Source organism: Pantherophis guttatus, chromosome 2 (genome assembly GCF_059756535.1).
Source record: "Pantherophis guttatus breed Tessera chromosome 2, ASM5975653v1, whole genome shotgun sequence".
NCBI lineage: Eukaryota > Metazoa > Chordata > Lepidosauria > Squamata > Colubridae > Pantherophis > Pantherophis guttatus.
Window position 1 is genome coordinate 279,635,618 of NC_142064.1, and position 22,425 is coordinate 279,658,042.

Sequence of the window (22,425 nt, forward strand, 5' to 3'; positions counted from 1 at the left end):
ATTTACAATTTCTATACTTCCTTTTTGCCATCATATTTATTCTCATCTATTTTTTTAAACCAATATTACCCCCTTCATTCTCATCTCTAATCTTAACCAAATTCAATTTTTCCCTTCTATTCTATGTTGCACCCCTTCCCATTGTCATCTGTTTTTATATCGATCCTCAAATTAATTAATTATATAGTGTTACAATTGTTCAATTCTTATAGGAATACTGCAGCCACTTATTTTATAACATACATTTCCTTTGATAATACAATCCAACATTTTAGTATAAATCAGTTAGTTATATAACTATCTTTTTTCTTTGTATATTAATCGTAAACCAAATAATTTTCCCTATATGTTTCTTTATATAAGTTCCAAAAATATGAACACAGATATTCCAATTAATTCCATTTTCATACAATCCAGCTTCTTACAAATCAATTATGTTTAAATAATAATAAACCAAATAGTTTTCCCCATATGTTCCTCCAAACTACAACTTAATCATTTCTGCTTTCACCACAATATACAATTAAACATCCTCTAATCATATAGCTTTCCCCATATATTGCTCAAAGCCACAACTTAGTCATTTCTACTTTCACCACCATATACCATTAAAAATATTTCAATTATTACAGTTTAAATTTATTCATGTTTCTAAAAACTTATCATTATCTAAATTTCAAAAATGCAAATAAAAATATTCCAATTATTATTCATTTCATTTTTATAATCGTATGATTTCCCATTTCTTACTACAATTCATATTTCAATTCTAAGTATATTTAGGATATTTCTCTTTCATTTCTTTCTTTTTCTCCCTTTTCATTTTTATTTTTGCCTTTTTCTTTCACCTTTTTTTCTTTTGCGCTTTAAAATCTTCAACTCTCCTATTTTGCCCTATATTTCCCATTGTTTCCCATCTCTTTTCTCCTTTTCTTATTTCCCCTCTGTTTATCCCAGTGTGATCATTTTGTATTTCAAAATCCTGGACTCTTCTATTTTGCCCTAATTCCCCGACTGTCTCGCCGCAATGCTTCCAGTCGAAAATCTGGAGCTGGAGTGGGTGGGTGGCTACAGGAGGTTTGTCATCAGGTCTCTTAGTTTGCCTGCAGCCCACGTGGCATGTTAGGATCACCTGCCTTCTGCCCCATGCCTCTGTCTGCTGCTGGTGCCGCCGGGCAAAGACGAGCCACAGAGTGCACTGACCAAGGGACAGGCAGGATGCAGCAGCTGCCAGATAACGTTGGGCCCGCTTGCCGCCTCTTCTGCGTATGCCAGGGGGTGCAAAGTGAACAGCTGAGCTGATTAACCTGAAATCATGTCCCCCCCCCACAAAAAAAGGACCTAGGGTTTATTTTGGAGCCCAAAAAATATAAGCAAGTTTTATTTGTGGGAAAACTTGGTATCCAAAAGTTAGTTCCGAATTATAAAAGGAAATTCTTATTTTTAATGGATCAAAAAAGTCTACTGCTTTGGAACCCCTTTTCCATACACTATGCATTTTTACAGATTCTCCTGGGCATGAAGCAAATTTTGAGAATCAACACAAACCAATTAGCATCGTCTTTTCCTGCTGTGCACCTTCTTATGTCGATTAAATTCACCAGAGCTTATTAATTTCCTTCCACACTCCACACACTCATACGGCTTCTCCCCCGTGTGGATTCTCTTATGGAGTGTAAAATAACTCCTATCTTTGAAAGCCTTTCCACACTCAATGCATTTAAAGGGCTTCTCCCCTGTGTGGATTCTTTTATGACATGTAAGATTCCTTCCGTCTTTGAAACTCTTTCCACACTCAATGCATTTAAACGGCTTCTCCCCTGTGTGGATCCTCATGTGGGAGGTAAGAGTGCCACTCTCATTACAACATTTTCCACACTCCAGGCATTTATAGGGTTTCTCCCCTGAGTGAAGCCTTCTATGGATCTTGAGTGAATGTCTTTGACTAAAGCTTTTTCCGCACTCATGACATGTATATGGTTTCTCCCCAGTGTGGATCCTCTTGTGGCTACGAAGGCTACTGCTTATTCTGAAACTCATGCCACACTCCGTGCACTTATATGGTTTTTCCCCTGTGTGAATCCTTTTATGGATTGTCAGTTTTCCAGACTCAATGAAGCTTTTTCCACACTCCTGGCACTGATATGGTTTCTCCCCAGTGTGGGTTCTGCTATGTAGGATATAGCTTCCTTTTGCATTGAAGCTCTTTCCACATGTATGGCATTCATATGGTTTCTCCCCAGTGTGGAGCCTTTTGTGGCAAGTGAGGGATGTCAATTCAGTGAAGCATTTGCCACATTCGATGCACTTATAAGGCTTTTCACCCGTGTGGGTCCTTTTATGGGTATTAAGGTTACTTTTTTGATTGAAGCACTTCCCACACTCGGTGCATCGATGTGGTTTCTCTCCACTGTGGACACTTCTATGGGATGTTAAGTGGCTGGATTTACGGAAGCTCTTTCCACACTGCAGGCATTTGTACGGTTTCTCCCCTGTGTGGGTCCGTTCATGGGCATGAAGGCCACTAGAATTGATAAAGCGCTTTCCACACTGCAGGCACTGAAAGGGCTTCTCTCCCGTGTGGATTCGGTGATGGACCATAAGATGTGAAGAGCAACTGAAGCGCTTTCCACACTCCATGCATTGAAGTGGTTTTTCCCCCGTGTGGGTCCTCTCGTGTGACTTAAGATGAACTTTTTGACTGAAGCTCTTTCCACACAGCAGGCATTGATAAGGTTTCTCTCCTTTATGCATCCTATTATGTTTAGTTAGCGTATCACGTCTATTGAAGCTTTTTCCACACTCTAAACATTCATAGGGTTTCTCCTCTGTGTGAATCCTATTATGGCAAGTAAGGGAATCGGTGGTCCTGAAGCATTTTCCACACTCTGTGCATTTATACGGCTTCTCTCCAGTGTGGATCCTCTTATGAGAATTGAAATTGCCTTTTTGGGTGAAACTCTTCCCACACACTGTGCAATGATACGGCTTTTCCCCTGTATGGATCCTATTATGGTAAGTGAGGTGACTTGCAGAGCAGAAGCTCTTCCCACATTCCAGGCATTTACATGTTTTATTTCCAGTGCGGCTTTTTTTCCGGGAATTTGGTTTCTTGCTCCAAGTAAGCCTCGTTCTACCCTTCCTGCATTTATGCAACTTCTCTTCTCTGTGGATGCTTTGATGGGAAGTAAGGGAGGTGCTGTCTCTGAAGGTCTTTCCACAGGTGATGCATTGATGCTGCTGCTTCTCTTCGTGGACCCTCTTATGTGAATTAAGATGATTTTTCTGCCTGAAGGTCCTTCCACAATCCAGACATTTGTGTGGATCCTCTGCTTTGTGAATTTTTTTATGTGATGCAAGGGAGCGGCTTGTATCGAAGCTTTCTGCACACTCCGTACATTTGTACATTTCCCCTCCTTCTTGTATGCTTTCATGTAAAGGAGGAGGAAGGGTCCCTCTGGAGTGTTCCCTGCTTTCATCTTGTTTCTCTCCAGCAGGGATTTCACAACAGTCACATAATCCAGATTCATCTCGAAGGGTTTTCCCACACCTTGAACACTCTCCTTTTTCTTGGCAATCATATGTGTCCAATAAGACATTGGGATCTGGACGAGGGAAACCAGAACAATTCTCCAGCTCCCCCGTTAACTGCTTTTCCTCAGAACTTTGCTTTCCATGCATCTTTTCTACATCTTCTTTTTTGTCTTTTGGCAAAGGTGCTTCTGCCTCTTGGCCAGAATCCTTCATCTCCCATTTGTCACCTGCTTGCAACAGAAAAAGAGAAAAGTTAGGACAAACTTAGGCGTGAAGCACCATTGCTGTATTAGAACAGTATAAATATTCTTCCAAACTGTCATTTGTCCAAAACATGATGCTCTGCTTGTTATTAAGTTGATATAAGATTTGACCTTTGGCTCCTAAATGTAAATATCTCAACAGAATCTCTTACCTAAGGAGGCCATGTTCCTCTTGGTTTCCAGCATGACCTCTTGGTACAGGGCTTTTTGCTCAGAGTCCAGCAGGGCCCACTCCTCCACGGAGAAAAACACAGCTACATCCTCAACCGATACCAAATCCTGACACAGGGAGAGGAGAGAAACCACAACGTTAGGATATTGAATTTAGAATCTGAAACAGTAAAGTGTACAAATAGGCCGGAACACAATTGTAACTGATTAGTTAGAGAGTGCTGACTCATGCATGATGCAATCTACGCTATGATTGGTTGCTGTAAGTATAAGGGGGCGTTTCCCTTTTTTCCCTCCTTTTTTCCTTCTGTGTGTTCTGTATGATGTTTTAGATTTACCTCATGATGTTCCTGACTATCTTATGTTCTTCCTTTTCTGGATGATGACAAAGACTGCGGTAAATTTGTAGGTTAAACATATTTATATTTCTATAAAATCTACAAGTCTGTGTCAGTGTCTCTGACTTTATCTGGACAGCTGCTGGGCAATTTCATGACCGAACATCTTCCCTGGAGAACCTTTCCGAAAACATAAAGTGCCTCTGGCTAGAGATACATCTAGTTAATGTTTTACTGGTTTGTCCGATGCCGGAGGAGCAGCAACCACATATTCATTTGTTTTCCATTGATGGGCTTGACCTTGGATATGTTGACTGAATCCAACATTGGGTTAATTGTACCCAGTGTGGTGAGCCAATAAATCCTTCCAAATCAAGTGGGTTCACCATTTAATTTCTGTGCAAAAGTCAAGCTTGAACTTTACTTTTTCTTTAGGCTCTCATGGTCAACACTTTTTAAAAATCCTTAGTAAAGACCACATCTGGAATACCGAGTTCAGTTTTGGTCACAACATTACCAAAAAGATGTGGAGACTTTGGAAAAAGTGCAAAGAGCTACTAAGAATTAAAGGTCTTGAGACTAAAATATATGAAAAACGATTGCAGGAACTGTATATGGCTAGTCTGGAGAAAAGAAGGACTAGGGGAGATATGATAGCCGTGTTCCAGTATTTGTGGGGCTGCCGCAAACAAGAAGTGCTCAACTTATTTTCCAAAGCACCAGAAAGCAGGACAAGAAACAATGGATGGAAACTAATCAAGGAGAAAGGCAACCTGGAATTAAGGAGAAACTTCCTGGCAGTGAGAACAATTAACTAATGTGGGCTGGAGGTTTTTAAGGACAGACTGGACACCCACTTGTCTGAAATGGTATAGGGTCTCCTGCTTGAAACAGGGGGATAGACTAGAAGATCTCTAAGATCCCTTCCAATTGTGTTATTCTGTTATTGCGAGATTGGCACATCTGGGGAGGGGAGGGAAGAATCCTCCTACCTGCCTTGGAAGCTCAACTGTTGTTAATTCTCCACTATAAAGACCTGAGGTTCTGGGGGATGAAGACGAGGCCACGAGAGTGTCTAGGAGTGAAAAAAACAACAACAAGGGAATAATTTGCCATCAAACATCCTAATGATATTCCTGAGCAGCCAGTGCAGAAGGCTGATTTTAGCCTATTTGTAGGCTAAGTAGGGAGCCCCTTTATGTGAGTCCCTTGCAGCCACACCAACATTACCTAGAAGCTCACCCTGGGAGAGAAGAAAACTGAAAGGGGTGGAAGGACCAGGGATTGGATTCAGAGGCAGATTATCTCAGCCATGAATGTATGTATTAAAGGACCACAGAGCTGGACTCTGGAGGCCTCAAGCAGATCCGCTCCCACTTCCAGGGAGTTGTGCTGAGTTGTTAGTCAGGAGTACTAGATCTGGCCTGGCACCAACAAAGAGACAGAGTCCAAATTGTCTCTCACGTATACAGGTAGTCCTCGAATTACAGCCATTCATTTAGTGACCCTTCAAAGTTACCAGGACACTGAAAAACGTGACTCCTGGCAGCTTTTCACAGGATCTTTGCAGCATCCCCATTTCTTTCATGCTTTTATATTTCAGTGACATCAGCAGGAAATACAGTTGTTTGATTGACAGGAGATACAGTAAGGAAAGTGCCAAAGAAGCCATGCCGACATCCTGTAGCCTTAAGGATTTTTAGCAAGACAGTTGTGGTTTCTCTCTCACCTTCCCCAGATATGGGACCCAGGTCTTTATTTCAGCCATTTCAAGGTACGAATCTTGATCCCCAGAATCCTGACTAAGGTCACTGGAGGCTTTTAAGAAGAGACTGGACAGCCAATTGTCTGAAATGGTATAGACTCCTCCTCCTCAAACAGGGGGTTGGACTAGAAGACCTCCAAGGTCCCTCCCAACTCTATGTATGTTATTCTATGTTTATATAATGTCCACCTTCCTTATCAGATGATAGAAACTCTTTTCAAAGCTGGGACTTGCCCTTTGGAATACCCCACTGTAAAAGAGGAAAATTAGGGCCCTTTTATTGCTGGTGGACTTCAACTCCCAGAATTCCTGACACAGCTGGCTCGGGGATTCTGGGAGTTGAAGTCCACCAGTCCTAAAAGGGCCCTAGTTCCCCACCCCTGGCCTACAGCGACCTTTCCCAATCTTGGGAGCTGTAAAATAGGTGGACTTCAACACACATGGAGAATTCTGGGAGCAGAAATCCACATGCCACAAAGTTGCCAAGGCTGAGAAACAGCGGCCCACAGGAGAAGGCCGATAAACGCACCCAAGACTCTAAAAACACAGTTAAATTGAAGCATGGAAAGGAATCGAAGGGATGAAAGCAACGAGGGCGAAGAGATTAAAGGGCCTCAGGAGGAGCCTTTCCCCGATGCTCCCTCCGGAGGCGGCTCCTCTCGACACAAGGGCTCCTGGGAGGGATCGCCCCCTTTTCTCCCCGCCGCTTCCGCAGCCCTCGAACTCCCAGCCTCCCGGATCTGAAACGGCCCCAGAGAAAAGGAAAAGGAGGGGAAACGGCCAGGAAGGGCCAGGAAAAAATAATAATAATAGTAATAATAATCATCATCTCCCCCAGGAGAAAGTGGGGACTGCAGGAGGATCTTAGCAGCGCCCCAAGAAGCTGCACTGAAGGGTCTCCTGTCCGAGCATTTCCCCAGGTGGGAAGAAGGAAGGAAGGGAGGGAGGAGCTTCTCACCTGGCGCTCCATAGGAAAGAGGCGGCTCTCTTCCTCGCCCGGACTCCGCTCCCCAAGAGAGGCGCCCAGGATCGCCGCCGGACTCGCACCTGGATCCCCTTCCCCGGAACGACCCCCAGCCAGGAGTCTGCACAGAACCAGACAGGAAGCCCTTGTAGCTCCTCCCCTCTCCGTTAAAGCTCCTCCCCTTCTCTGGTCAGCTGGAGGGCGAGTCCATTGCTTCTTTGCCCCAGGGAGAGAAAGGGGGAGGGGGGGGAGGGGAGGGAGCCCAGGATGGGAGGAGGGAAGGGAAAGGGATGCGGAGCAGCAAAGTTACACATTACAAATTTGTTGCCGTAATTCGAGGATTCGACTCAATAAAGAATTCAGAGTTGTAGTATTCAAACAAAGTATTATTTATTCACAGAAGGCATTCTATATTCACAGAGTGATTGCGGATAGAAGCGAGGAGGAGGAGTGTGCATCTCCTGTTATACCAGGGAGGCGGGATTAGGGAGGAGGAGTGGTTAGTGAGAAATACATTATGAAAAGAAGAATAAATTAACCCTTGGTACTCCATGAGCATATCTCTCTTTCATTCGAGAATAAGGCATAGGGACTCTAACATAAATATAATATTCTCAAAAGGAAAAGTAACTCTAGAGAAAAACAAAATAAACATAGGTAATATAATCACCAAAGGAGATTTACCTTATTTGATCACAGAGGAAAGATGGCTACACAACATTGATTCAAACATTGAAAATGACACTAACAGAGAAAATGAAAATGATACAGATAGTGACAATGAGGAACATGAACCAGAACATAATGATAGAACTATATCTGTCAGCAATACACACACTAACAAAAGACCAATAATTGGAAAACCAATTCATGATGAATGTGCACATATATTACACAGAAAATTAGGACATGCCAGTTTTCCTGTAATACAAAAAATGATTGAACATGCTGAAGGTGTTAAAATAAAAGACTGTAAAAATTACTTGGAATGTTCAGTATGTAAGTCCTCAAAACTCAGAATCAAGCCCAGACCAAAAAAGGCAACAAGATCATCAAATCATATTTTTGACCTAGTACATATGGACCTAGTTGGCCCACTAACTCCATCAATTACATACAAAAAACGATATTTTCTTACCATTGTAGACGACTACAGCCGTTATGGCTTTGTCTATACCTTAAGACACAAAGATGAAACATTTCAAAAATTCAAAGAATTTTATAAACGTGTAGAAACACAACACAACACAAAAATAAGACAGATCATGACAGACAGAGGATCTGAGTTTATGTCAAAGGAATTCTCCCAATGGTTAAAAGCAAAAGGGATGTTACATTTCACTTCTAGTCCTTTCTCTGCTTTTCAAAATGGAGTGGTAGAACAAAAAAACTCGACACTACAAACCATGATTAGATGTACATTAGAGGATGCTGGTTTAGGCAAACATTTCTGGTCAGAAGCATTATTATATTCCAATTGTACACTTAACAGAATTTGGTCTAGTGTCATAAATAAAACTCCATACGAATTAATGTACAGTAAAAAACCCAAGATAGCCCACATGCATGTATTTGGAGTCACAGCAGATGTACATATACCGAAACAATTGAGACGTAAAGGAGATAATGTATCTAGGAGGCTCAGATTCATGGGTTATGAAACAGGTACAAAAGGATATAGATTTATTGACAATAATAACAAATTCATAATTTCTAGGACAGCCGTATTTCATGAACAGGCCAATTGGTCTAAGATACATCTTAATGAGGTATTCCCAATAACAAGATCAGATATTAAAACACAAGATAAAACAAAAGGGGAAGGACAAAACTGCAGTACACAAACGAGCGACACCAAAATATGGATGGGAAATTGCCCCAAAATCAAAACAGATTCATTAACACAAAAGGAAGCAAGATATTTACATGATAACAACAGTAGACCAGAAAGAACAATTAGATGCAATAGGAATAAAGTACCAGAAAGATATAAGGATTACATAATGCATATAAATAATGATACATCAACACCTAATACATATGAAGATGTATTAAAACTACCCACAGAAGAAAAAGAGAAATGGGAATTGGCCATGGCCAAAGAAATGGACAGTTTACGAGAACTCAAAGTATTCACTCCAACACCAGTCCCAAAAGATAAGACAATTATAGGCACTAGGTGGATATTTAAAATTAAGAACTTAGAAGGGGGTAACACATTATATAAAGCAAGACTAGTTGCACAGGGCTTTGCCCAAAGATACCCTGAGGATTATACAGACACATATTCTCCCACTGTAAGAACTGAAAGTGTTAAGACAGCTTTAGTAACAGCCTCAGCCCTTAATCTTGAAGTCTTTCAATACGATATACAAACTGCATATCTACATGCAAAACTCGATAAAGAAATATATGTAAGAGCTCCCCATTGTCAAAACACAAATAGAAATGAAACATGGTTACTAAACAAAAGTTTGTATGGATTGAAGCAATCCGGCAAGCGCTGGTATGAATGCTTGGTCAATGTACTCAAAACTATGAATTTCAATGCTACAACTGCAGACAATTGTTTTTTTGTTAGGAGAGAAGGTGAATCATTAGAATTTGTGTTAATCTATGTGGATGATATTTTGTATATTGGCAAACATAAAGATAAGAGAGATATATTTGTATCAAAATTAGGAGAACATTTTTCGTTAAAGTCATTGGGGAAAGTAAATAAATATCTTGGAGTACAGATAAGTAAAACTAAAAAAGGATTTAGATTGTCTCAGAAAGATAAAATTATAGAACTCTTGAACAGATGCAATATGAATGATGCAAAGCCTTGTGATACTCCAATGCAGGTTGATTTTCTAAAGAATATGAATGAATTATCTCCTGAGTTTAATGACAATACACTTTACAGATCAGTTATCGGTTCCCTCTTATATATTGCCAATTGGACCAGACCTGATATTGCTCTACCCCTTAATTTACTTTCTAGATATGTCAGTAAACTCCTAATTTATCATTGGGAAGCAATTAGAAGAGTGTTAAGATACTTGAAACACAGCTTAGATTATTGCTTATTATTAGAGCCCAACGATGTCAAAGAGCCTATTTTCACCTGTTACGCCGAGGCTGACTGGGCAGGCGACACTAAGACCAGGAAGAGCACTTCCGGCTATGTATTCTTTCTTAACAACTGCCCAGTCTACTGGTATACTGGAAAACAGGATTTAGTAGCCACATCAACCACTGAAGCAGAATATATTTGCTTGTCAAAAGCTTCTAATAATCTCATCTGGTTCAATGATTTATTAACTGATGTTTGGAAGAGTCCTTTGCAACCATTCACTATACATGAAGATAACAAAGCTGCAATAGAGATATCTAGAGCAGATGCTATTGGTCAAAGATCCAGGCATATAGATATCAAATACAAACATGTAAGACAATTGTCTCAAAATGGATTCATCAAAGCTATTCATTGTGACACTACAGAACAAATAGCTGACATATCGACTAAACCTTTACAATCAAAACAACATAAATATCTAACTTCAAAATTATATGTTCTATATTGTTCTGACTCTGAATGTAATTACTGCTGTATGTCGAATCGGCATTTAGAGGGGGATTTGTCACGGATAAATGCCTTATTCTCGAATGAAAGAGATATATGCTCATGGAGTACCAAGGGTTAATTTATTCTTCTTTTCATAATGTATTTCTCACTAACCACTCCTCCTCCCTAATCCCGCCTCCCTGGTATAAAAGGAGATGCACACTCCTCCTTGCTTCTATCTGCAATCACTCTGTGAATATAGAATGCCTTCTGTGAATAAATAATACTTTGTTTGAATACTACAACTCTGAATTCTTTATTGAGTCCGATCCTCGAATTACGGCAACAGAAAAAGACACTGGAAACATGGTGACTGCTTGGAAGGATGGTTTAATGGTGGACAGGATCACATGGTTTGAGTTCCTGAACAGAAAAGGGGCTGAGAGTCAGCGAGTCCCCGGGTTTATGACCTGGTTTTGAACTTCCTGGGGCCCAGAAAGAGTATCCTGATTGGTTGTCAGACTCCCAGGGGGTGGGGGTCTTAGCTAGCCTTGCTGGTTGATGTAATCTTACCAGGTGCCTTGTGGTGAGTTTCTGCTGCTAGATGGGCCCTATAGTTTTAGTTTCTGTGCTAGATGGGCCCTATTGTGTTGCAGATTTTGGCCCATTTACAAAGTTGTGGGGGGTGTGTGTGGAGGCAGGAAGCTGCTTGTCTTTTAAAACATGTTTCTCCATTTCTCATCCAGGGAAATCTAATATTCTGCCTTTTTAATATTTCCTAAAATATTTCATTCTTCCAGGAAAGGGGTGGGTGCTAACTTCCTACAGTTAGATAGGGCCCAGTGTTCAAGTCTGTCAGGATCCATCTGGATCTTGAGCCTATAGAGTGTTAGTTATTCCTGCCAGCTTAGTATCATCTGCATATTTGGTAAGTTCCCCTTCTATTACTGGCCTAACTACCTATTAGTACTTGCCTAAAATGGAACCTTGTGGTATCTCACTGCTTACTTCCCTTCATATACTTAGACCCATTAAGGACTACTCGTTAAGTATGGTTTGTCAGCCAGTTGCAAATCCGTCTGGTGATGATGCTATCTATCCCACTTTTTTCTTACTTGCCAAGAAGTTGGTTGTGGTCTACTTTGTCCAATGCCTTGCTGAAGTCTAAGTATATTATGTCCACAGTATTTCGCTGGTCTACTAATTTAGTCACTATGTTCAAGAATGGAATAAGATTGGTTTGGCATGATCTGTTTTTAACAAACCCGTGCTAACTGCTAGTTATTACTAGCTAGAAAGGTTGACATTCAAACGTGAGTTTACATACCCTTTCTGACTAAAACTGGTTTTTGGTGATGTTTAATCCTGTGCTTATTGATGAGATAATTTTCCCTATTCAGCTTTGTTTGGAAGGGAAAATGTTAATCTCTGTTCCTGAAAAAAAGCAGCTTCAGAAATCTGGCTAGTTCCTGCATCTATTTGTTCTGGTAATTGGTTTAATAAACAACAACTACTGTATTTGCTCTTTTGCTACATTTTAATTGCTTTCTTTGTAGTTAGGCTTATCTTTTTTTGTCTGTAAAGGGGGTCTTCTTTTACTGCTTTAGTGGTTCTTGGCACTGTCCTTTTGGGGTGTACTTCCAAGAGGCAGGATGCAAGATTGACACTGATTTTTTTACTGCTTTTCTGGGGGGCATGTGATCTTTCCTTAAATCTGGATTATTTCCTTAGGATATTTTATGAGGTGAGACCAGCTGTATATTTAAGTGGTGCAAATGGATCTAAGAATTGCTTCTCCTGGGTGTGCTCTTTCTGGAGAGCTTAAATGTTGTCTCTGCTAAAAGGTTTCACTTTATGAGCAAGAGTTGGTTGCTGATAGTTACCATTGTAGTTTAACTATTTTAATTCCTCAAGGTGCTCTGGCACCCTGCCTGATTTGTAACTCCAGCTTGCAGGTATTTCTAATCTAATGATTGGTATTTAAGGCAGCTTTTTGCAAGCAAAGAAGCTTTTTGTACTTTTGAACAGGTAATCCTTGATTTACAACAGTTCATTTAGTGACCATTCAAAGTTACAATGGCACTGAAAAAAGTGACTTATGACAGCTTTTCATACTTACGACTATTGCAGCATCCCCATGATCACGAGAGGCCAGGCGAGGAGAAGCGCACATGAAGCACCGCAGTTGTGAAATGAGTGACAGAATGCTGCAATGGGCATAAATGACTGGTCGTAATTGTGAGGACCGGTCAAAAGTGTGAGGACTGGTCAGAAATCAATTTTTTCAGCCCTCGGAGTAGTCCCTATACACATAGCCATGGCCACCCGGTCACATGACCTCCAAGCCACGCCCACAAAATAAGCCACGCCCACAATGGTGTCCCTATATGTGCATAGGAACTACTCAGAGGGCTGGAAAAGTGATTTTTGACCGGTCCTCGCACTTACGACTGTCCTCACATTTTACGTTTTTGTACCATATCTTGTCATTGTGGTGAAGAACCGCAGTTGTGAAACGAGTGACACAGTCATTAAGAATGCTGCAATGGGCATAAATGTGAGGATGGTCGTAAGTTTGAGGACCGGTCAAAAGCGTGAGGACCAGTCATAATTCACTTTAATACCAAGGATAGCACCATGTTTGGAACAAATGGGATTTGGGAGGAAGTTTGATATTGTTCAAACACAGTAACGGCGCTTGATCCCTTTTGCATTTAAGTTTGTGTTAACTTTTCTTTTTCTGTTGCAAGCAGGTGACGGATGGGAGATGGAGGATTCTGGCCAAGAGGCAGCAGCACCTTTGCCAAAAGACAAAAAAAAATATTGTGCACTACGGTATCTTAACACCTAAGGAGGCCACGTTCCTCTTCTTTTCCAGCATGACCTCTTGGTACAGGGCTTTTTGTTTAAAATCCAGAAGGGCCCACTCCTCCATGGAGAAAAACACAGCTACGTCCTCAAATGATCCCAAATTCTGACACAGGGAGGGAAAAAAAGACAACATATTCCATGATCATTCCTAACAATGAGCACTTCAATGAATTACATGTTAGTCTTCTTTTAATGAAAAATCTCCACAGCTTCCAAGTAGGGCAAATAACCATCTTAGGATATTGAATTTGGTAGCTGGAACAGTAAAGTCTACAATAAACGACAACACAATTGTAACGGATTAGTTAGGGAGTGCTGATTCATGCAGGATGCAATCTACGCTATGATTGGTTGCTGTAAGTATAAAGGGGGAGTTTCCCCTTTTTTCCCTTTTTTCCTTCTTTGTGTTCTCCGGAGGCCAGGCCCATTTGCAAACTTCCTAGAGAGGCTCTGGAGGCTGGGGCAGCAAAAAACGGGCCCTCCCCCTCCCACCGCCCCTCCCCAAGGCCCTCCGGAGACAGGAAACAGCCTGTTTTGTGCCGGAGCTGAACTCGTGTGCCCACTGATATGGCTACACGTGCCACCTGTGGCACCCATGCTATACATTCACCATCACGGTGTTAAGACTTACTTCATTGATGTTCCTGACTGTTTTTACTTTTCTGGATGATGACAAAGACTGCTGTAAATTTGTAGGTTAAATATATTTATATTTATATAAAAACTACAAGTCTGTCTCAGTGTCTCCGACTTCATCTTTTTTTTTAAAAAAAAGGTTTTTTTATTTTTTACACAAACACACATACAAACATACAATGTATTATCTCTGAACAGAGTATTTGGCCGATTCACAAATTTAAACTGTGTTTAGTCATTTTAACTAAATTTACAATTTCTATACTTCCTTTTTGCCATCATATTTATTCTCATCTATTTTTTTAAACCAATATTACCCCCTTCATTCTCATCTCTAATCTTAACCAAATTCAATTTTTCCCTTCTATTCTATGTTGCACCCCTTCCCATTGTCATCTGTTTTTATATCGATCCTCAAATTAATTAATTATATAGTGTTACAATTGTTCAATTCTTATAGGAATACTGCAGCCACTTATTTTATAACATACATTTCCTTTCATAATACAATCCAACATTTTAGTATAAATCAGTTAGTTATATAACTATCTTTTTTCTTTGTATATTAATCGTAAACCAAATAATTTTCCCTATATGTTTCTTTATATAAATTCCAAAAATATGAACACAGGTATTCCAATTATTTTCATTTTCATACAATCCAGCTTCTTACAAATCAATTATGTTTAAATAATAATAAACCAAATAGTTTTCCCCATATGTTCCTCCAAACCACAACTTAATCATTTCTGCTTTCACCACCATATACCATTAAAAATATTTCAATTATTACAGTTTAAATTTATTCATGTTTCTAAAAACTTATCATTATCTAAATTTCAAAAATGCAAATAAAAATATTCCAATTATTCATTTCATTTTTATAATCATATGATTTCCCATTTCTTACTACAATTCATATTTCAATTCTAAGTATATTTAGGATATTTCTCTTTCATTTCTTTCTCTTTTTCTCCCTTTTCATTTTTATTTTTGCCTTTTTCTTTCACCTTTTTTTCTTTTGCGCTTTAAAATCTTGAACTCTCCTATTTTGCCCTATATTTCCCATTGTTTCCCATCTCTTTTCTCCTTTTCTTATTTCCCCCGTTTATCCCAGTGTGATCATTTTGTATTTAAAAATCCTGGACTCTTCTATTTTGCCCTAATTCCCCGACTGTCTCGCCGCAATGCTTCCAGTCGAAAATCTGGAGCTGGAGTGGGTGGGTGGCTACAGGAGGTTTGTCATCAGGTCTCTTAGTTTGCCTGCAGCCCACGTGGCATGTTAGGATCACCTGCCTTCTGCCCCATGCCTCTGTCTGCTGCTGGTGCCGCCGTGCAAAGACGAGCCACAGAGTGCACTGACCAAGGGACAGGCAGGATGCAGCAGCTGCCAGATAACGTTGGGCCCGCTTGCTGCCTCTTCTGCGTGTGCCAGGGGGTGCAAAGTGAACAGCTGGGCTGATTAACCTAAAATCGTGTCCCCCCACCCACAAAAAAAGACCTAGGGCTTATTTTGGAGCCCAAAAAATATAAGCAAGTTTTATTTTGGGGAAAACTTGGTATCCAAAATTTAGTTCCGAATTATAAAAGGAAATTCTTATTTTTAATGGATCAAAAAAGTCTACTTCTTTGGAACCCCTTTTCCATACACTATGCATTTTTACAGATTCTCCTGGGCATGAAGCAAATTTGAGAATCAACACAAACCAATTAGCATCGTCTTTTCCTGCTGTGCATCTTCTTATGTCGATTAAATTCACCAGAGCTTATTAATTTCTTTCCACACTCCACACACTCATACGGCTTCTCCCCCGTGTGGATTCTCTTATGGAGTGTAAAATAACTCCTATCTTTGAAAGCCTTTCCACACTCAATGCATTTAAACGGCTTCTCCCCTGTGTGGATTCTTTTATGACATGTAAGATTCCTTCCGTCTTTGAAACTCTTTCCACACTCAATGCATTTAAACGGCTTCTCCCCTGTGTGGATCCTCATGTGGGAGGTAAGACTGCCACTCTCATTACAACATTTTCCACACTCCAGGCATTTATAGGGTTTCTCCCCTGAGTGAAGCCTTCTATGGTTCTTCAGTGAATGTCTTTGACTAAAGCTTTTTCCACACTCATGACATGTGAATGGTTTTTCCCCAGTGTGGGTCCTCTTGTGGCTACCAAGGCTACTGCTTATTCTGAAACTCATGCCACACTCCGTGCACTTATATGGTTTCTCCCCTGTGTGAATCCTTTTATGGATTGTCAGTTTTCCAGAATCAATGAAGCTTTTTCCACACTCCAGGCACTGATATGGTTTCTCCCCAGTGTGGGTTCTGCTATGTAGGATATAGCTTCTTTTTGCATTGAAGCTCCTTCCACATGTACCGCATTCATATGGTTTCTCCCCAGTGTGGAGCCTTTTGTGGCAAGTGAGGGACGTCAATTCAGTGAAGCATTTGCCACATTTGATGCACTTATAAGGCTTTTCACCCGTGTGGGTCCTTTTATGGGTATTAAGGTTACTTTTTTGATTGAAGCACTTCCCACACTCGGTGCATCGATGTGGTTTCTCTCCACTGTGGACACTTCTATGGGATGTTAAGTGGCTGGATTTATGGAAGCTCTTTCCACACTGCAGGCATTTGTACGGTTTCTCCCCTGTGTGGGTCCGTTCATGGGCATGAAGGCCACTAGAATAGGCAAAGCGCTTTCCACACTGCAGGCACTGAAAGGGCTTCTCCCCTGTGTGGATTCGGTGATGGGACCTAAGGTGTGAAGAGCAATTGAAGCGCTTTCCACACTCCATGCATTGAAGTGGTTTTTCCCCCGTGTGGATCATCTCGTGTGACTTAAGATGAACTTTTTGACTGAAGCTTTTTCCACACTGCAGGCATTTATAAGGTTTCTCCCCTTTATGCATCCTATGATGTTTAATTAGTGTATCATGTCTATTGAAGCTTTTTCCACACTCCAAACATTCATAGGGTTTCTCCCCTGTGTGAATCCTCTTATGACAAGTAAGGGAATCATTTCTCCTGAAGCATTTTCCACACTCTGTGCATTTATACGGCTTCTCTACAGTGTGGATCCTCATATGAGAATTGAAATTGCCTTTTTGGGTGAAACTCTTCCCACACACTGTGCAATGATACGGCTTTTCCCCTGTATGGATCCTATTATGGTAAGTGAGGTGACTTGCAGAACGGAAGCTCTTCCCACATTCCAGGCATTTACATGTTTTATTCCCAGTGGGGCTTTTTTTCCGGGAATTTGGTTCCTTGCTCTGAGTAAACCTCGTTATACTCTTCCTGCGTCGATACAACTTCTCCTCTCTGTGGATGCTTTGATGGGAAGCAAAGGAGGTGCTGTTTCTGAAGGTCTTTCCACAGGTGATGCATTGATGCTGCTTCTTCTTTTCGTGGACCCTCTTATGTGAATTAAGATGATTTTTCTGCCTGAAGGTCCTTCCACAATCCAGACATTTGTGTGGATTCTCTGCTTTGTGAATTTTTTTATGTGATGCAAGGGAACGGCTTGTATCGAAGCTTTCTGCACACTCCGTACATTTGTACATTTTCCCTCCTTCTTGTATGCTTTCATGTAAAGGAGGAGGAAGGGTCTTTCTGGAGTGTTGCCTGCTTTCATCCTGTTTCTCTCCAGCAGGGATTTCGCAATAGTCACATAATCCCAATTCATCTCGAAGGGTTTTCCCACACCTTGAACACTCTCCTTTTTCTTGGCAATCATCTCCGTCCAATAAGACATTGGGATCTGGACAAGGGAAACCAGAGCAATTCTCCAGCGCCCCCGTTAACTGCTTCCTTTCCTCAGAACTTTGCTTTCCATACATCTTTTCTACGTCTTCTTTTTTGTCTTTTGGCAAAGATGCTGCTGCGTCTTGGCCAGAATCCTCCATCTCCCATCCATCACCTGTTTGGAATAGAAAAAAAAAAGAAAAGTTAAGACTAACTTAGGTGTGAAAGAGATCAAGCACCATCGCTGTATTAGAACAGTATAAATATTCTTCCAAACTCTCATTTGTCCAAAACATGATGCTATGCTTGTTATTAAGTTGATATAAGATTTGACCTTTGGCTACTAAATGTAAATATCTCAACAGAATCTCTTACCTAAGGAGGCCATGTTCCTCTTGGTTTCCAACATGACCTCTTGGTACAGGGCTTTTTGCTCAGAATCCAGCAGGGCCCACTCCTCCACGGAGAAAAACCCAGCTACATCCTCAAGCAATACAAAATCCTAACACAGGGAGAGGAGAGAAACAACAACTTATTCCATGAACCTTCCTAACAATGAATTACATTTGCGTCTACTTCTTAATGAAAAACCTCTAGTTTTCAAGTAGGGCAAACAAACATGTTAGGATATTGAATTCAGAATCTGAAACAGTAAAATGTACAAATAGGCCGGAACACAATTGTAACTGATTAGAGAGTGCTGACTCATGCATGATGCAATCTACGCTATGATTGGTTACTGTAAGTATAAAGGGGCATTTCCCTTTTTTCCCTCCTTTTTTCCTTCTGTGTGTTCTGCATGATGTTTTAGATTTACCTCATGATGTTCCTGACTATCTTATGTTCTTCCTTTTCTGGATGATGACAAAGACTGCGATAAATTTGTAGGTTGAACATATTTATATTTATATAAAATCTACAAGTCTGTGTCAGTGTCTCTGACTTTATCTGGACAGCTGCTGGGCAATTTCATGACCGAACATCTTCCCTGGAGAACCTTTCCGAAAACATAAAGTGCCTCTGGCTAGAGATACATCTAGTTAATGTTTTATTGGTTTGTCTGATGCCAGAGGAGCAGCAACCACATATTCGTTTGTTGTCCATTGATGGGCTTGACCTTGGATATCTTGACTGAATCCAACACTGGGTTAATGGTACCCAGTGTGGTGAGCCAATGAATCCTTCCAAATCAAGTGGGTTCACCATTTAATTTCTGTGCAAAAGTCGAGCTTGAACTTTACTTTTTACTTTAGGCTTTCATGGTCAACACTTTTTAAAAATCCTTAGTAAAGACCACATCTGGAATACCGAGTTCAGTTTTGGTCACAACATTACCAAAAAGATGTGGAGACTTTGGAAAAAGTGCAAAGAGCTACTAAGAATTAAAGGCCTTGAGACTAAAAGATATGAAAAACGATTGCAGGAACTGGATATGGCTAGTCTGGAGAAAAGAAGGACTAGGGGAGACATGATAGCCGTGTTCCAGTATTTGTGGGGCTGCCGCAAACAAGAAGTGCTCAACTTATTTTCCAGAAGCACCAGAAAGCAGGACAAGAAACAATGGATGGAAACTAATCAAGGAGAAAGGCAACCTGGAATTAAGGAGAAACTTCCTGGCAGTGAGAACAATTGACTAATGGAACGGTTTGCCTTCAGAAGTTGTGGGCTGGAGGTTTTTAAGGACAGACTGGACACCCACTTGTCTGAAATGGTATCGGGTCTCCTGCTTGAAACAGGGGGATAGACTAGAAGATCTCTAAGACCCCTTCCAATTGTGTTATTCTGTTATTGCGAGATTGGCACATCTGGGGAGGGGAGGGAAGAATCCTCCTACCTGCCTTAGAAGCTCAACCGTTGTTAAGCCTCCACTATAAAGACCTGAGGTTCCGGGAGATGAAGACGAGGCCACGAGAGTGTCTAGGAGTGAAAAAAACAACAACAAGGGAATAATTTGCCATCAAACATCCTAATTATATTCCTGAGCAGCCTGTATTTCGAGGCTAACTAGGGAGCCCCTTTATGTGAGTCCCTTGCAGCCACACCAACATTACATAGAAGTTGACCCTGGGAGAGAAGAAAACTGAAAGGGGTGGAAGGACCAGGGATTGGATTCAGAGGCAGATTATCTCAGCCATGAATGTATGTATTAAAGCACCAGAGAGCTGGACTCTGGAGGCCTCAAGCAGATCCGCTCCCATTTCCAGGGAGTTGTGCTGAGTTGTTAGTCAGGAGTACTAGATCTGGCCTGGCACCAACAAAGAGACAGAGTCCAAATTGTCTCTCACATATACAGGTAGTCCTCGAATTACAGCCATTCATTTAGTGACTCTTCAAAGTTACCAGGACACTGAAAAACGTGACTCCTGGCAGCTTTTCACACGACCTTTGCAGCATCCCCATGGTCACCTGATCAAAATTTGGACATTGGGCAACTGGCTCAAATTTGTAATGGCTACAGAGTCCCAGGGTCATGTGATCCCATTGCAATCTTCCCACAAGCAAAGTCAATAGAGAAGCCAGATTCCCTTAACCACCGTGTTACTAACTGAACAACAGCAGTGGGTTCACTTAACAACTGTAGCAAGAAAGGTCATAAAAAGGGGGAAAACTCACTTAGCCACTATCGCGCCAAGCAACAGAATTTCTGGGCTCGATTGTGGTCCTAAGTCAAGGACTACCTGTATTCAGATTTGGACAATGGCTGGGATAGATCTGGAATGATTTCTTTCATGCTTTCATATTTCAGTGACATCAGCAGGAAGTACAGTTGTTTGATTGACAGGAGATACAGTAAGGAAGGTGTTAAGGATATTGTTGTTGTGTTACCAAGCAGCAGAGTGTAGAGCACAGAGAAACGTTGCCGAGAGCAATGAATAAGAGATGTGCAAACTGGTTTATCAAGAGTTTACTTTATAGTGAAAAAACAATCTCATAGTCTTTAAATCAATCCAAGTCTTTGCCAGTTAAATCAGTCCAGTAATACAAAATCTTCTTACCACACAAACAGTAGTTGGTTAGAATAACAAACTCCCTCTGGTTCACAAACCACGATGGTAGCAGATCCATCTATCCGATGATAGCACAATGGATAGCACTCCTCACACTATGGTAGCTTATCATCAACTGAATACTTTGCAGTACCTTCCTTAAATATGTTCACAACCAGTAATAATCCAATTACAGCATGACTCAGCATTACAATGAATCAGCAGTAAAACTTTAAAGTCACACAATACGTATTTATGTTAAAGTCACAGAACACATATATTGCCTGGACAACTTGTTAGGCTCAAACCATATCCTAACAGAAGGTACCAAAGAAGCCATGCCGACATCCTGTAGCCTAAAGGATTTTTAGCAAGACAGTTGTGGTTTCTCTCTCACCTTTCCCAGATATGGGACCCAGGTCTTTATTTCAGCCATTTCAAGGTACGAATCTTGATCCCCAGAATCCTGACTAAGGTCACTGGAGGCTTTTAAGAAGAGACTGGACAGCCAATTGTCTGAAATGGTATAGACTCCTCCTCCTCAAGCAGGGGGTTGGACTAGAAGACCTCCAAGGTCCCTCCCAACTCCAAGTATGTTATTCTATGTTTATATAATGTCCACCGTCCTTATCAGATGATAGAAACTCTTTTCAAAGCTGGGACTTGCCCTTTGGAATACCCCACTGTAAAAGAGGAAAATTAGGGCCCTTTTATTGCTGGTGGACTTCAACTCCCAGAATTCCTGACACAGCTGGCTCGGGGATTCTGGGAGTTGAAGTCCACCAGTCCTAAAAGGGCCCTAGTTCCCCACCCCTGGCCTCAGCAACCTTTCCCAATCTTGGGAGCTGTAAAATAGGTGGACTTCAACACACATGGAGAATTCTGGGAGCAGAAATCCACATGCCACAAAGTTGCCAAGGCTGAGAAACAGCGGCCCACAGGAGAAGGCCGATAAATGCACCCAAAACTCTAAAAACACAGTTAAATTGAAGAATGGAAAGGAACTGAAGGGATGAAAGCAACGAGGGCGAAGAGATTAAAGGGCCTCAGGAGGAGCCTTTCCCCGATGCTCCCTCCGGAGGCGGCTCCTCTCGACACAAGGGCTCCTGGGAGGGATCGCCCCCTTTTCTCCCCGCCGCTTCCGCAGCCCTCGAACTCCCAGCCTCCCGGATCTGAAACGGCCCCAGAGAAAAGGAAAAGGAGGGGAAACGACCAGGAATAATAGTAATAATAATCATCATCTCCCCCAGGAGAAAGTGGGGACTGCAGGAGGATCTTAGCAGCGCCCCAAGAAGCTGCACTGAAGGGTCTCCTGTCCGAGCATTTCTCCAGGTGGGAAGAAGGAAGGAAGGGAGGGAGGAGCTTCTCACCTGGCGCTCCATAGGAAAGAGGCGGCTCTCTTCCTCGCCCGGACTCCGCTCCCCAAGAGAGGCGCCCAGGATCGCCGCCGGACTCGCACCTGGATCCCCCTCCCCGGAACGACCCCAGCCAGGAGTCTGCACAGAACCAGACAGGAAGCGCTTATAGCTCCTCCCCTCTCCGTTAAAGCTCCTCCCCTTCTCTAAAGGCCTGAGAGCGCCGCCCACTCGGGGTGCCCC

The 22,425-nt window shown here is 41.6% G+C and overlaps 2 protein-coding genes across 9 annotated transcripts in view; both read right to left on the reverse strand.

Moving 5' to 3' along the window:
* Positions 1-822: 822 nt before the first annotated feature.
* The window catches only part of LOC148116003 (uncharacterized), a 47,741-nt gene continuing 26,138 nt past the window's right edge, over positions 823-22,425 (reverse strand). The window contains exons 1-4 of one of the 5 annotated variants that reach the window (XM_087884676.1): positions 7,030-7,181; positions 5,299-5,381; positions 3,950-4,076; positions 823-3,761 (exon numbers count right to left, since the gene is read on the reverse strand). In XM_087884676.1, coding sequence (XP_087740802.1) covers positions 1,552-3,761; positions 3,950-3,983 — 2,244 coding nt within the window. In that variant the 5' untranslated portion in view covers positions 3,984-4,076; positions 5,299-5,381; positions 7,030-7,181 and the 3' untranslated portion in view covers positions 823-1,551. Of the gene's footprint in view, positions 3,765-3,949; positions 4,077-5,298; positions 5,382-7,029; positions 7,220-22,425 lie in introns of those variants that run through there. The other 4 variants (XM_087884674.1, XM_087884675.1, XM_087884673.1 and 1 more) reach the window with 4 other exon arrangements.
* On the reverse strand, positions 15,071-22,390 carry LOC148116004 (uncharacterized). 4 transcript variants are annotated; one of them, XM_087884632.1, is made up of 5 exons: positions 22,198-22,372; positions 20,837-21,510; positions 19,675-19,757; positions 18,216-18,342; positions 15,071-18,015 (listed from the first exon to the last, which is right to left on the reverse strand). In XM_087884632.1, the coding sequence occupies exons 2-5, from the start codon at positions 20,904-20,906 to the stop codon at positions 15,803-15,805; spliced, it is 2,493 nt and encodes an 830-aa protein (XP_087740758.1). In that variant the 5' UTR covers positions 20,907-21,510; positions 22,198-22,372; the 3' UTR covers positions 15,071-15,802. The 4 variants fall into 4 exon arrangements, with proteins under 4 accessions (XP_087740758.1, XP_087740760.1, XP_087740759.1 ...); XM_087884634.1 differs by lacking the exon at positions 20,837-21,510 and having other exon boundaries at positions 22,198-22,390; XM_087884633.1 differs by lacking the exons at positions 19,675-19,757; positions 20,837-21,510 and having other exon boundaries at positions 22,198-22,373.